Raw genomic sequence first — 16,063 nt, forward strand, 5'->3', positions numbered from 1 at the left:
TCATACCTGATCTGACTCAAATATTTCCAATGTTCGAGGCTAAGGTGTGATAAACAGGTAACAGGGTTTACACGCCTCAGTGATGGACTCATCCCTGGAAACCAAAACAAAACCACATAGCTAATACAGAAGTAAATGTAAAGCTAGCCAACAGTGTCACTGACATCATTAAACAAATTCCATGACTTGATTATCGATCAACTAAGGTATGAAAAAGCACAGTCAACTCAGTCAATTTCTGTAGAACGCCTGGAACCCCTTAATGCATTTTAAAAACAACTTTTCTTTCCCATCCACATTTTGGAAGGGCAAAGTAGTTGGCAGCTTGTTTTCTAGGCAGAGTGTTTCTAGAGGATTAGCGCGTAACAGCTGAAAGTGAAGGCCTCCGCTGCTGGCAGGCCTTCACTGTCTCCTTCATGGGATGATTAGGGATCTGTCTGCCTCACTGCTGCCAGATGCCCACTGCCACTGCTGGACACTACAACCCTAGCTCTGGTGGAGGAAGGGCGGCTTTCAAACACCCGCCGTCAGCCTTCATGGAGGACGGGCCACTTAGCATTGTGTGGTGTACTGCAGAGTCACCTCTCTCGCTTGATCTCCTGTAGTGCTTTGTGTATAATGTGCTGTTTGACTGATTCACAGACTTGGTGATGGAAGACACTGCGACGGAAATTACTTTCTATTGAAAACTTTTGCCCATGCATGGTCCTGCACACACACAAAATCCCCAGACACACAAAGCTTGTACAACTTGTCAATTTGTATTCCATCTCACTGTAACTACAGTGGGTACTAATCTTAATATGGATAAATAAACATGGTTCCCTTTGGTGCATTTAATGCACAGTGAAGCCATTTGCCTTTTAACTGAAAGGAGGAACAAACTGCAAATTGTTCCCCTGTCAGTCTCTTGGCAAAGAGTTTCTTAAAAGGTCACAGATATTCTGCTGGCTTTGGAAAACCAACATATCGTTGCTGTTAGTGCAAAACCTCTCATCTCATATTTTAAGATTTCTTCCCATAAGTCAGTAGTATGACATACCATCCCTGTTTATAAGAATGTTCATGCTGTCATGACAACTGGAAACTGAAAGTGGGTGCTTCTGTTTGACCAAAACTCATTCAAAATGGGGTTTTGCATCCCTTCCAGTTAAGTTGTTTCTGGTACAGTTTAGTAGTAGTAGTAGTAGTATAATGTATTAAGAGAGCAATTATAAGAGCAAAGCATTGTCTTGGTCATCATTTATGTAGCAGTGCTATTTTTATTACAATATTGTACATAATATGAATAGAAGTTAATTGTTTCTAAACGTAAGCTCATCTACATTGTTTTTCTCCTTTTACTGACAACTTCAGTGTACTGAGATGTGAGGTTTTACGCCAACTGCTACGGTATAAGGCAGCTTTGCTGTGGTTTAACTGTAGGACATCAACATTTACATGGATAAACACATTCTATCTTTCTTTAGTACAAAGTATATCACATATTTGAACTTGCATTGAAAGCCAACCGCCATACTTTCTCGTACAGCTACATGATGACACTGGCCTTCCTCAGATCTTTTCAAACTCCCTGGAGGCCATTCAGAGCCTTCTGCACAACATCAAACCAGACACTGTTTCAAGGCAGATGCTTTTAGCCTGGTTTCAACACAGATCAATTTCCTCAAGGATACGATGATACCAGTGACCATTTAGACCACCAACACTGTGACTGTAAGTATCCCTTCTGAATCTTCTTTGTCATTGTGACGGGGCACCTGTGTGACCCGCCACTGCAGCCTGTAGGCTGCTGCCTTCAGTGGACAGGGTGCAGGTGTCTTGGGTGTGTTGCATGTTTTATGTATGTGAGTTTGTCTGTTTAGTGAACATGGCGCGATTAAGCGCAAGAGTTGTAAAATGCTTTATAACTTCCGGGTAAGCCGAGGTATTTATAAGTATATTTAGGCTGATGTGTTATGTGTCTGTTATGCCGGCACCAAACCACTGTTCTACTACTGTGAAGTAGTTTGTTTTCCCAGCTATTTGGGTACCTTGTGTTTAAGTATGGCTGCTGATAGCCACAGGTGTTGGTGCCTGACTATGACACACCTGCAAGCAATAATTGGCATGAGCCAAGTGCAGGCTAGTGTCAAGGGTACTTAAACCTGCCTTTTTCTTTGTTTCGGGAGAGCTGCCGTTTCAGAAAGACACGAGTCTTTGGAGCTCTCACCATGGACTAGTTAATGTGGTCCTTTTAATTGACTAGTCGGCTGCTTATAGTGTTTATTTGTATTGAGGCTAGGATGCCTGATTGTTTGTCCATGTTGCAACATTATTTTTGTATTTAGTGATGTCCTTGTTTTACTGCCTTATGGGCCTCATTTGAGGGAATAAAAAGCTCATCCTTCTAACATCTTCTACCTCCTGAGTCCTCCATGAGTTTCCATCTAGCTCTAACCGCGACAGCTATCTCGACCTTTCACAGTCATCATCATCATCATCATCGTTGTCATCATCATCACAATCACTACTTTCATACAGAGGAGCATCATCAAGGGCCCTCGTAGAGCCCCAGAGAGTTGTGGTTTGGCTTCTCTCAAGCCCGTGGGAACTTATTTGAGCAGCTCTCTTATCAAGAAGAAAGCTAAACATTATTTTAGAATCATTAAAATCCCAAGTTAGAAAAATAACTTAAACAATACAATTTTGTACATGTTCATGATGAAACGCATTCATAAATGCTTTCATAAAACAAAACCACCAGATCACACACATATTGAAGTTTAAGTACTGAAGTACCAAAGAACAAAACAAAAAGCAACAGTAAAAATAATAATTATTATTATAAAAACTCAAGACTTTTCATAATCTGGACATCTTGGACAATGTCTTCAACAAAAAAAATGTAGGTTTTAGAAGGCAGAAGAGGCAGACAAAGCTCTTCCCACGTCCGGTCTACTGGAGGGCTGCAGTGCGCTGATGCAGTGGCCTCCTCAGGCTAGAGAAGCATCCTGGAAACAGAGGAGTCGTTCAGCCTGAGTCCCACCCCATACTGTACTTCAGTATAGGCATTGCATGCACAAACACATGCACAAACACAAACACAAACACAAACACAAACACAAACACAAACAACAAGGAAAGGCTGCTGCTGCTGCTGGACCTTGCTGATGTCTCTTTCATCAATATGTTTGTCCAGATTTCCATAGCTGAATATGGTTAGATTTGGATGAACTACACTCTCCCTTATAAGTGTTGATACAAGTGAAACGGCTTTCTAAATATTGCTATATAAAGCTATTGTAATTATATTGTTTGATATGCTATCAGAAAATATCCCTTAAGTAAAGTTAAATTCCCTTCTTTATTCGTCCTTTTCTGATCTTTTGACTTTCTATTTGGAGGACTGAAGGAACGAGTCCTCTGCGACACTGGTGCACCAGAAAAGCTGATGTCAACACAGTTCTGCGCACTTAACAGACAAATGTGTATATCTTACAACATAGCATTTACACCACAACATACAATTTGGACTTAATATAAAAAGTTTAAAATCACACCTTTATCCATTTGTTCTTGCGCAAATATAATTGCCACAGTCCATGGACTGCGCCGCGAGCGTACACCGAGTGAGTTTACGCATGAGGCATTGTGGGACCGGTTTACGAAAGACATGGTGCAATGGCAACCAGAGTCAGGAGTAGACGAGAAAAAAACAAAACAAAAACTGGAGGATGACACTCTTACATCTCGTTTAACTAGCTAATGTTGGAAAGCTAAAGATATTATAATGCTATATTTAATGATAATACAAGCCTAGTCTATGGGGCAAAAAGCTAGCCAGCTTTATTTTAAGCAAAACTAGCCGGCATTTACATTTGTGTGATTTATTCTAAGACTGAATGTTGAAAGGCTAACCTACACATCAGTCAGTAACCTACACATATCTACCTTTTAACAAAAACATTTTTTTTTTTTACATGCAGGTGACCTAGCAGTCACCTTCACATTCGTTTTTGTTGAGCAGCTCTTGTTGTCAGGACAAGACATGATGAAACATGAGACATCAGTCTTTCCCTTCCCATGTTTCTTAGACAAGCAAGGGAAAGTGCTCAGCACACCATCCTCCCAAAGATGCAAAGATTCATGCATACATGAATCATGCATATCATTTTTTAAATGCAAAAATACTGAACACTTCTCTATTTTGATACAAATGACATAACCATTTTTATAAGGCCCACCAAATACAAACTACAAAATACTATTTTGCATTTGAAATACATATTTTAAAGGTATCAGAATTAGAGCCGATCACTGGATATCACTGCTGCATGTCTCAGAATAACAGAAGAGGAGTACAGCTTGTCTTAAGAGTACAGCAAGTCTACATGTCATGAACATAGTCATCCTGATAAAGCAGCTTGGAACTGAACTGAACTGAACTGAACTGAACTGATACAGAGGGAAACAAAAGAAAGAGAGCGAGAGAGAGAGACAGCACAGAAGTAAGAAAAGTGACAAGTTGGAAAGGCCTGGATGTGCAGCTGTGGGCTGCGGCTTAACTCACCTCTGCTTCAATCGCTTCTGGGGGAGTGTTCTGAGGAGACACAATAGAAAAGTGGCCATGAAGTGTGTCCCTGTGCGTGTGTGTGTGTGTGTGTGTGTGTGTGTGTGCGCACTCACAAGTAAGTGAATGAGTGTGTGTGTGTGTAACCTGAAAAAAACCTCAAAGGACGACAAAATTGACAATCTGAGCATTCGCTTCACCAAGAAAGCCTCAGCCAGGTCTTGCTCCTTGTCTAGAGCAGCAGTATCTTTGGGGGCTTGTGACTCAGAGACACATGTGCTCCTGCATGGGGCTGGGAGTCCTTCCAACAACCCCCCCCCCCCCCCCCCCCCCCCACCCCGACTTCACCAAAAGGCTTTTGTGTAATGATCCATGAGGCCAGGGGCTGCACTGTAGTCTTGCCAAAACGCATCTCTCTCTGGGGCATCATCATCATCTGTCAAACTTCCTCCCTCTGTCTCTCTCTACAGCCCCCCCTCCCCCTCCCCCTCCCCCTCCCTATCCCTCCATTGCGCTCAGCCTCCCTCATGCCTCTTGTCCTCAAAAGGAAGTGAGTGGCGTAAATGGGTACTCTCGAATGACCCCCCCCCCACCCCCCGAACACACACACTCTCATCCCTCCAGCCTCCTTTCCCAAATTTCCAGTCCTCTTCCCCCGTGCCTCCCGACCTCTGTGCTCCCCTCCATGCAGTGTGAAGCCCCAGCACAATGGGCTTATGACAAAAGCCAAGGTATTCGCATTCATTTTCTCATTTCCTGGATAAGGAAGTCTTTGACATTTATTAGCTGGATGTTGAAATGCTTGTATTCCAGGCCGATGGGCTTTCTCACCGCGCTGGAGCACAAATGGCTTGAAGCAGCCGCACTCCTCAGAGTCCGCCTGTCTCTCCTGGACTTTGGCAGGGACGGTCATAGCTTGGGCGTGCGTTTAAAGAAAAGGCCATTCCTTTCCATCGGTCTGAATTCAAAACATTTCGAATTTTACTGTAAATGTAAAGAATTCATCATAAAGATTTCTGACCCCGATCAATGAAATTCTGATTGGCCAGTTCTGGGGGTACTAAAACACGGGCTATAACTTTTGGACTCCCGCGGTTGTGAGTCTATGACGTTGCGTCTGCAACATGGCTTTGCGCCATCCTCCGTACAGCTTCATACTCAACCGGAAGCGCTTCAGAGGTGGAGTGTTTGGTCTGCCCAATTTTATTGACTTTCTGAATTGGTAAATATTCTTTGATCGTTGTGCTTCTACCAAGTAGGCTACGTGGTCAAATGGTTTCTTTGTTTGTTTTAATTGTGTTCATTGTTATATTTTTGTGCTGTAGCCTACAGACAAATTGAATACGGTAAAGTCCGGTGATAAACGACAGATTAAAGATTTGTGGCTCTAATTTCGTCGATCTATTCTCATAATTATTTTGTTCGTATATTTCAGAGACAGCGCCTATTAGCAGGAGAACAAATTTCTTCTCCTACTCAAAAATCATAGGGGGGCTTCTATCATGGATGTTGCATCAAAAACAGACTAGGTGCGTATTTTTAGCGAAGCAGAGTGGAGAGTCGCTTCTGAAAGGTGCTGCGGTGCATATGATGGAATCACAGGTATTGTCTAGAGCGGCCGTGATCAGCTCTGATGGCCGCACGCACTGTAGCCGGAACAACACAGAACCACACAACGGTGGAATCTGGGGGTAATTCTAACTAAATTCTAAAATAAATTAGAAATGACTGCTGTTACAGTCTAATGACATCTTCCCGCTGTGAGTTTGCATTTGAATTTCACCAATGGTGTTCAAGTGTGTGAATATCTTGAATCATGGAGATTCATCTCTGACCAATGCATTCAAATTAACATTAACATGCTTAAAATGCTCTTCATAACTTCCGGACTTTGGACTGAGGAGTCACACATGGACATATGGAATGACCGTGTGTGTGACTTGTTTAGGTGCATCAATTGCCTGCTGATTGGTTTAATTACTGGGTTGCAGCAGCTGCTGGTCAGTTCACTGTTTTAATTCCAAGACATGAGGGTGGGGTTGAAATATGCCTATTTTGTTTATAAGATGGAGTATATTGAGGTTCCTGGATGATTCGGTCCATGTGAGAGCAATCACACAATGTTTTTGTTAAGCAGTTCATGGTTAAGATGCCCCATAATCAAACACTAACAATAATATTTAAAAAAAATATATATTTTGATGAGCCTTGTAAAATTTGTCTAAGGTGTCTGTAGGGTAATTAATCCCCTTCACATTTCACACAGGTTTCTCCTACAGGTGTTCGCATGTCAGACACAGCTGCTTTTCCAAGACATGAATCTCCATGGGGCCCTCTCAAGTTCTCATTTGCCAAAACCAACTTACTGGCAGATGAGTGGAAGACACACTAATACTGCCCAAGCCTTTCCAAAACAGTGTGTGTGTGTGTGTGTGTGTGTGTTTGTGATCGCTGGTTGGCCTGTGGGTGGTCCAATCACTCACCGGTAAATGTTGGGGTCCAGCAGCACCGCTGTGTCCCGGGGCAGCTGGGATAAGTGCACTGCTTTGGTGTTCATCTGCCCTCTCTCCGTCTCATTCACCCACACATCTGGCAGGCTAAACACAAACAGCACACACAACACGTTGCATCAATGCAGGGGCTTGCGATGATCTGCAGTTTGATACAGCACACACAACACGTTGCATCAATGCAGGGGCTCGCCATGATCTGCAGTTTGATACAGCACACACACACACACACACACAACTCGCTGCATCAATGCAGGGGCTCACGATGATCTGCAGTTTGATTTGCAGTTAGTTTGATTAGTGTGCCGTCACAGCATGCCAGGAGCCCCAGAGCTGATAACTGTCAGCAGGAATAGAGGCCGCAGCAATGGCACAAGCTCATGTCATATCTCTCCGTGTGTATGTGTGCATTGTGAACTGCTACCGGAGCTGAGAGTCGACAGGAATGGGGGCTCCGAGAGCAAGACTTTCAGCAAGGTTAACGTGTGGCCACACCTCCAGAGATGCAACGGAGCCTCCACTGCACTGAGGTGTGAGAGTGTGTGTGTGAGTGTGTGTGTGAGTGTGTGTGTGAGTGTGTGTGAGTGTGTGTGTGAGTGTGTGTGAGTGTGTGTGAGTGAGTGTGAGTGAGTGTGTGTGCACACATGTGTCTGTATGACAGACTGAGTGAAAGAACAAAGGGTGTTTTTAGAGAGGAAAACAGAGGTAGAGAAAACATGGGCGAACAAATAAAAGCCTTTACAGAGAGGAGGAGAGAGAGAGAGCGAGAGAGAGAGAGAGAGAGAGAGAGAGAGAAAGAGAGAGCGTGAGAGAGAGAGAGAGAGAGAGAGAGAGAGAGCGTGAGCAACACAGGGAGGAAGAGTGTGAGAGAAAGAGGGAGGTAGAGTGAGGGTAAAGGATGGACAAAGAGCCTCATTGAAAGCCCCATGCTGCCAGCACATATGTTAACACCTTCCCTGAGCATTTGGGTGCATTGCCACAAGGGGCACTTCCCTTGTCCACAGCAGACCAGAGGCCCAGACAGGGCGAGAGAGAGGAGAGGGGGGGGGGGGGGGGGGGGGGGGGGGGGGGGGGCAGAGAGAGTCGAACCGAGCCCTGGCCAGAAGCCTCTCCGCTGTACAAGCTGAAAATGTGTCTAGCGGTACGTGCCGAGCGTACCACGTCAGGACAGTGGGATTTTGTGAATCATCAGACGAGTAACTGACACATTGCACACACACTGACACACTGGAACACTGTTTTTATCCTTTCCATATGTGCTGTTACTCAATACTAAGGAGATGGTCTTTTTTTTTTTTTTTTTTACAAAATTTGAGAAGAAAATGCAACAATATTCCCGTTAGAATGCTGGCAGAAGGGTTGCATAGGAAAGCCAGATAGACGTAGAGAGACAGAGAGGGGCGGGGGGGGGGGGGGTAGAGGGGTACGTCAAAAACAGACTAAACAAACAGCGCCATGAACTGGGTGAGAGAAAGAGCGAGTGTTCCAATGTTCACACCTCGCCAATGAAGCTCTCCATCCCCAGAATCTCTCCTGCCTCCGACGCCACGACTTTATGCCCTTTCAATCGTGGAAAATAGGAGGGGAGACAGAGAGTGCCCAGAGTCTAGAAAAAAAACGACAGAAAAAAAAAATGGGGGAGAAAGAACAATGGAAACTACAGAGGTTTGTACCGCTAATCCTTTGCCCAGCATGCATTTACACTGCAGCAATAAAAAGATGACTGAAGGGGGGGGGGGGGGGGGGAGAAATAGAGAGACAGAAAGAGAGGGAAATACAGTGACAAAGTGAGAAAATGTGAAAATATAAGAGAGAAGAAGACAAAGAGAAGGAGAGCGAGAGACAGGGAGGGAGCGGGGAGAAGAGAGGGAGCCAGAGAGCGAGAGAGAGAGAGTGAAGAGGAGAGTAAGAGTGAGGGAGAAAGGAGTGCTGGCACAAGGACCTGCATGAGTCTGAGCCCCTTCCCTCCACCCGTCTCCCCCCTCGCTTTCCCCGTCACTGTGTGCGTCATTACTGGAGCCCCCCGAGAGACATCCCCCCCCCCCCCCCACACACACACACACACACACTCTCCGCCCCCCCTTCTCCTCATCCCTGGACCGCTCCCTCAGCAGGGCTGTGGGCAGGCAGCCAGTTCACGCCTTACAGCCTTTCAGCTGCGGCAGCCACAGCAGCCAGGTACGCAGTTCACTACAACACACACGCACACACACACACACACACACACAGAAAGGTACGCGGTTCACTACAACACGCACACACACACACACACAGAAAGGTACGCAGTTCACTACAACACGCACGCACACACACACACAGAAAGGTACGCAGTTCACTACAACACGCACGCACACACACACACAGAAAGGTACGCAGTTCACTACAACACGCACACACACACACACACAGAAAGAGGGGGGGGGGGGGGGGGGGGCACTGCAAGCATCCCCACCATGTGGAAGAGAGAAACCCCGAACAAAAGATTTTCTTCTTTGATCAAAAGGCTTGATTTGGAACAAAGATTTAACTATAAGGCTAATAAGTAAATGACTTGCATTTGCTTACAGTTACCCTGACTTATACGAGATGAAATCCAGCATGATAGAACTAATTACAGTATATGTTTGGTGTATGTGTTGTATGTTTTGGAATATGTAATAGAATATGTTTTGTCTAAATCTAACAATATTTGTACAGTACAAAAAATCGGACAAAATAATTTTGCGGCTGGACTAGTTCCTTTCAGGTAGTACTCATGCGCCTGCCTTCTTAAAGCAGCTCCATTGGGGTCTCTATAGGGTTTAGAACTGCAATTATGTGGATGCCAACACTTTGCCCTAAAAAAAGAACGATTTGATTCTCCAACGACTACATCTAACAGGGATACAATTCTTGATCACCAACGACCCACTGACATTCACACGCTCCGCTATTAAAATAGGAATTAGTCATTGTTCAAAATGCATCTGTAGCCGATAGCTGATATTAGTTCAATAATACATGCATTTCATAAAGACTGAGGGACTGATGTGTTGGTGTAGTCTTGTAGAGTTCATTAAACACAAACTATGTGTGCACATGTGTGAATTCTGTAGATAAATGAAAATGACAGCAACTGTGGCAGTGTGTGTTGAATTTACTGTGCTTCCATTACTGTAATGAATAGCATTGACAATTCAAAATTAATTTGGGCTGAAAACCATCTCCCTTTGCTCTCACCTTATTGAGATCTAGGAAGAACTCGATCATTTAGTTCCTCTGAAGAACGTCTGTTGTCTTGCCTTATTGAGATTTAGGAAGAACTCGATCATTTAGTTCCTCTGAAGAACGTCTGTTGTCTTGCCTTATTGAGATCTAGGAATAACTCGATCATTTAGTTCCTCTGAAGAACTCGATCATTTAGTTCCTCTGAAGAACGTCTGTTGTCTTGCCTTATTGAGATCTAGGAATAACTACATCATTTAGTTCCTCTGAAGAACTCGATCATTTAGTTCCTCTGAAGAACGTCTGTTGTCTTGCCTTATTGAGATCTAGGAATAACTACATCATTTAGTTCCTCTGAAGAACTCGATCATTTAGTTCCTCTGAAGAACGTCTGTTGTCTTGCCTTATTGAGATCTAGGAATAACTACATCATTTAGTTCCTCTGAAGAACTCGATCATTTAGTTCCTCTGAAGAACGTCTGTTGTCTTGCCTTATTGAGATCTAGGAAGAACTCGATCATTTAGTTCCTCTGAAGAACTCGATCATTTAGTTCCTCTGAAGAACGTCTGTTGTCTTGCCTTATTGAGATCTAGGAAGAACTCGATCATTTAGTTCCTCTGAAGAACTCGATCATTTAGTTCCTCTGAAGAACGTCTGTTGTCTTGCCTTATTGAGATCTAGGAATAACTACATCATTTAGTTCCTCTGAAGAACTCGATCATTTAGTTCCTCTGAAGAACGTCTGTTGTCTTGCCTTATTGAGATCTAGGAATAACTACATCATTTAGTTCCTCTGAAGAACTCGATCATTTAGTTCCTCTGAAGAACGTCTGTTGTCTTGCCTTATTGAGATCTAGGAATAACTACATCATTTAGTTCCTCTGAAGAACTCGATCATTTAGTTCCTCTGAAGAACGTCTGTTGTCTTGCCTTATTGAGATCTAGGAAGAACTCGATCATTTAGTTCCTCTGAAGAACTCGATCATTTAGTTCCTCTGAAGAACGTCTGTTGTCTTGCCTTATTGAGATCTAGGAAGAACTCGATCATTTAGTTCCTCTGAAGAACGTCTGTTGTCTTTGCCTTCTCTCCACAGCAAGAGATGGCAATCAAGACTCTTTGGTACCCTAGTGGTGGAACGACCTACCAACTGCTATTTAATCAAGTGACAGCCATGGTACATTAAAAGAGTATCATAAAGCCTTTAAAGACTCACCAATTTGGTACTCTAGCCCAACAATTTTTATATTATTATAGTTATTATCATTGTTCATATCATTTTAATATGAATTAAATCAGTGCACAGGCAATATACTGATACAATTGTGTTGAACAAACTATAGTAGAACACACACACACTGCTATTAATTGATGAATGCTTTGTAACTTCGATAGCAAGTTGTTTACTTTGTGGGCAATTGCCTTGCTAATGTGGTAAGGAAGCTAATAATGCTAGCAATCTCAACATGCCTAGGGTTGAGTCAGTGTTAATATAGCCAAATCTAATCACTCAAATGGACAAGTTTTCTCTAATCAGCACTTCTGAATATCACAGCTTGAGACACGATGATGGTCATTTCTCAGTCTTGTTTTATTAAGCAACAAGCTTGCATTTGCCAGGTAGCTCCACACGCTGAAAAGGCAGCTGGTACTTCCTGCTATGAGCTTTGGTTTGGTTTGTGGCGAATAGAATGCAGTTCCTTAGCCTATCGATAGGACATATAACATAAAGTCATCCCACTTAGCCACCCCCACTGGTGACTGACTGGTCAGCCCCTGAGAATAGCCCAGACTATAATCACAGCAAAAACTGAGTTGGGAGTAAAAGGCAGATGGAGCCAGGCAAGCCAAAAAAAATCTCAGGAATCTTAAAAGCTTGCTTTATGGGCAACGAATCACATTCACCTCTGATTTTGAGATTCCTTCTGATTTTATTGGTCATATGGTCTTAAAATGGCATGTCACACAGGATGCTGAGTTCAGCAATATCACACCCTCTAAGGATTGTGTTCATCAGTTTCTAAGAACTCCCACTTGCAGGACTTTCCCAACATTTCTGATGTTTTGGTCACTTATAGACTGACACACACACACACACACACACACACACACACACACACACACACACACACACACACACACACACACATACACACACATACACACATACACACACACACACACAGAGTGTGTGAATGCTGCTCAACCAAAACAAATCAGTCTGTGTGTTTTTCCATAGAAAGCGCGCACATTTCAGCAGGCATATAATTAACACTTTGAGACCCTCTTGATCCATCTGATGAAATCACATGTAGATTATGTTCTAAATCGAAACCACTGTTCGGAATGCACAATGGTGGAGATCTGGCAAGGCCCCTTCTACCATCTCTACTGTGTAAAGATAACAGCAGACAGTTTACTGGTGTTGGCCGACAAACACTTGGACTGGCTCCCTTTTCTATTTCAGAGTATTACCGGAGATACAGAATGTCTAGTAACCATGTATTAGTTTCTGGGTTCTTGCTGTGTGTTCTTGCTGTGTGTGAAAGAGAGTGAGGGTCGAAATACTATTCAAAACACTACCTTCAATTTGTGGCGTTTTACACTAAAATTGAGAAATACATTTTTAATGTGTAACTGACAACATTACATTTATTTTGGAATTCAGTCAAAGCCCACTCTGCTCTCGTTAAAACAAAGAGGCCTTCTTTGGACAGCCCGGTCATAGTTACTGTGTTCAATAAACTACAGAATGAAATATGTCTCTCTAGTTGCTGTCCCCTCCCATTCAAGACAGACTCAATCCATACCAAATGCAGCTTATTCAATGCTGCAATTAAAAACAAAATGCTAAATTGTAACAAAGGTTTGCAAAAGTTACAGTCTTTTTATAATCAATAATTATCTTGCCAAAACAGATCGAGAAATGCCTACCCCTATATTGATACGACATCACTGATCGGGAAGTCTCGATGGCCATGAAACTTGTGTAACTTACACAGCTACGGGATCAAGCCCTGCTGACCTGTCTCAGTTAGGAGTTTCAATGGCTCATTTTTTTTCTCTGGTTAATGTATTCAGCTCCTCTGCGATGATAACAACCAGGTATGTGTCTCATTCCTATATATATATGAAACTCTGTTATCTGCAATTCATGGTTAAGGGTTCGGTTTGGTTAAGGTGATGTTTAGTGAACAATTAAAAACACTGAACTTGAATTTAAACAAACCATCTGTAGTCTCTGTGGGCAGACTATCCAAATAAAGTGTTGCCCATGATTGTTTCTGAAAATATAAAAGTGTTATTGCCCAATCAGTATCTGTTGATTCTGAAGTACCTCTTTATTTAATTAATCTAACTATTTAGAGAGCATTAGCATTAGCATTAGCAAAGGTGCTAAGCCAGGTAAAAATCACAATCTACATCTGAAGAGAACCGTGGGAAATTCAGGGTTAATATGGGTGGGAACAATCCACATTTTTTGCGGGTTTGAAACCTTCCAAACCCATCCAAACCAATGTGGGCTCACATTAAAATTCACGCCGTTTCAGTCTGGGTGTGTTTCACACAGGAAGCCGGACTTGTTTGTGTTGGCATTCGCAACAATTCAACACCAAAATTGGCTATACTATCGTCATGAAGACACACTACACTGCTTAGCTCTTCCACTGAATGTGTAACATGGGAGTGAGTCTGGAGGCTGGGGGGCAACAGCATGTGAGGGGAAAGAGTGAGGATCTAATGGATTGCCCCTGTGGGTCCCTGCTGTACCTAGCCATATACAGTATGTTAATTAAAACACTAGTCTAACACCTTTGATAATGCTCTCTAAATAGTTCCCAATCCACGTAGCAGCTAATGGTGATTAAATGGCAACTCGCAAACGGATCTGGGTCAGCTCCACTGAAAATTCTCTCAACTAAATGTGACGGCATAGGGTCACACGTTCCTAACCACTCTGTAATTATTCGGGGAAATTAACAAAGTGTTGTTTCGAAGTAAGAGAGTCTATGAGATTAAATAAACAGTTCCAGACACACAGTAAATATACCCTGCTCTTTCACATTCATTTCAGAGATGACGCTGCCAGAGAGGGAAGACGAGACCACTGACATCGAAGGGAAAGGAGATACAGAAAGAGTGTGTGTTAGGGAAGCAGGATGTGTCACACTCCTCACACACACACACACACACACACACACACACACACACACACACACACACACACACACACACACACACACACACACACACACACACACACACACACACACACACACACACACACACACACACACACACACACACCTCATCTGTTTGGCATGTGTCATAATAAACAGACTGTGGGCTCTGGTTAGTCTCTAAATGCTGATCACATTTATTAAGCTTGTAGACCAATAGACCAGGCTGGACTGAGAGCGGCAGATAGGAGAACCCCACTTGACTGGAGCGTAGAACAGCAGGTTGTGGTGAGTAACATCCAAACCAGCAAGTTCTCACTGAACCAGACATCCAGTTCCTTGATGGGCAGCCAAGAAAAGACAGCTCATCTGGATTCAGTAGTGTCTACACCACACATGCACACACACACACAGACTCTTATCATCACCAAAGTTTTCCACTTTTCTTCTTCAGTCTTACTTACAAAGAACATTGTGGTACGCAAGTAAGCAACTAAGTAGCTCCACCGATTGTCTTCTGCTCCCGCTCAGTCAGCCCCACATTAAGCTGGAAAAGCATGAGGTACAAAAAGCTGATTGAGATAACACTAGAGTACACAAAACTGGTTCATTTCTGACCTCATGACAACACTCTAGTTAATAGGTACCACGGCTCACATTTCTAAATCCCTGGTAGTAACCATTCTTCAGATATTGGTTGCCTGAAATGAATTAAACTAGCCCAAATAAAACAAGATTTTTTTTTTTTTATGTAGAAAGGCATATCTCTCCAAGAAAGCGATACAAAACATGTCTTTAACAGGCACAGACTGCAACAAATCATCATAAATAATAAATAAATAAATAATATTCTTATCAAATCTTCCTTTGACAGCGGTCACAGATTTCGCAGGCTATAGCATTTTCCTTCACTGCGCATGTACGTAAACTCACTAGCACGTGTAAATGCTATGTTATGAGATATACACATGTATATATGTATGTAGCATCAAATACAACCCGACTAGTACTACCTTTTCCAATTAACTCTTCTTCTCCAAATAGGAAGTCAAAAGAGCAGAAACAGCAGATAAAAGGCGCACATTTTATTTCATTTTTGATAGCCCTCAGGACAGGGTATCGTTTCATTTTGGTAGTCCGACGGGAAAACCTGACTGTCCCGGGACTAGCGATTCTGCGAGCCATGGGTACCCATACAGAATGTTTCATTTTCAAGCCTCATTTGAACATCTTATTGTCATTATGTCCAAATGAAATGACAACTGATGGACACAGTTGAGCAGTGGAGATGAGTGGGAAATTCTACTCGCAGCCTGGCAGCAATCAAAGAGATCACACGCAGGACCGTGAGCAAGGGCACCCAGGAATGGTGCTGCGGTCAACAGAATGCCACAAACCTCCACATAGTCATTATTGCTCATCACCTCTACTCACCATTACCTAATAGTCCTAACATCTTAGGGGGAAAAACGTTTTCTTTCAAGTTCCAAGGATAAGTGTAAGATTGAACACTGTCTCTGTCCTGTGTACGGCTGGAAACATGTAAGCAGGATGTCCAGCTCACTTCTCTCACCGTGGCTCACTCCTTTGGTGGCCATAAGGAAATGTAACAGAGCA

At 43.1% G+C, this 16,063-nt stretch overlaps 1 protein-coding gene across 2 annotated transcripts in view; it reads right to left on the reverse strand.

The window, feature by feature from the left end:
* Positions 1-740: 740 nt before the first annotated feature.
* Positions 741-16,063, reverse strand: part of LOC105910400 (zinc finger protein aebp2) — a 33,285-nt gene continuing 17,962 nt past the window's right edge. For both annotated transcript variants that reach the window (XM_031565280.2, XM_012839116.3), the window contains exons 7-9: positions 7,036-7,149; positions 4,553-4,582; positions 741-2,993 (exon numbers count right to left, since the gene is read on the reverse strand). In XM_031565280.2, the coding sequence (XP_031421140.1) occupies positions 2,981-2,993; positions 4,553-4,582; positions 7,036-7,149 (157 nt within the window). In that variant the 3' untranslated portion in view covers positions 741-2,980. The remainder of the gene's footprint in view (positions 2,994-4,552; positions 4,583-7,035; positions 7,150-16,063) is intronic.

Source organism: Clupea harengus, chromosome 3, assembly GCF_900700415.2.
Source record: "Clupea harengus chromosome 3, Ch_v2.0.2, whole genome shotgun sequence".
NCBI classification, from domain to species: Eukaryota; Metazoa; Chordata; class Actinopteri; order Clupeiformes; family Clupeidae; genus Clupea; species Clupea harengus.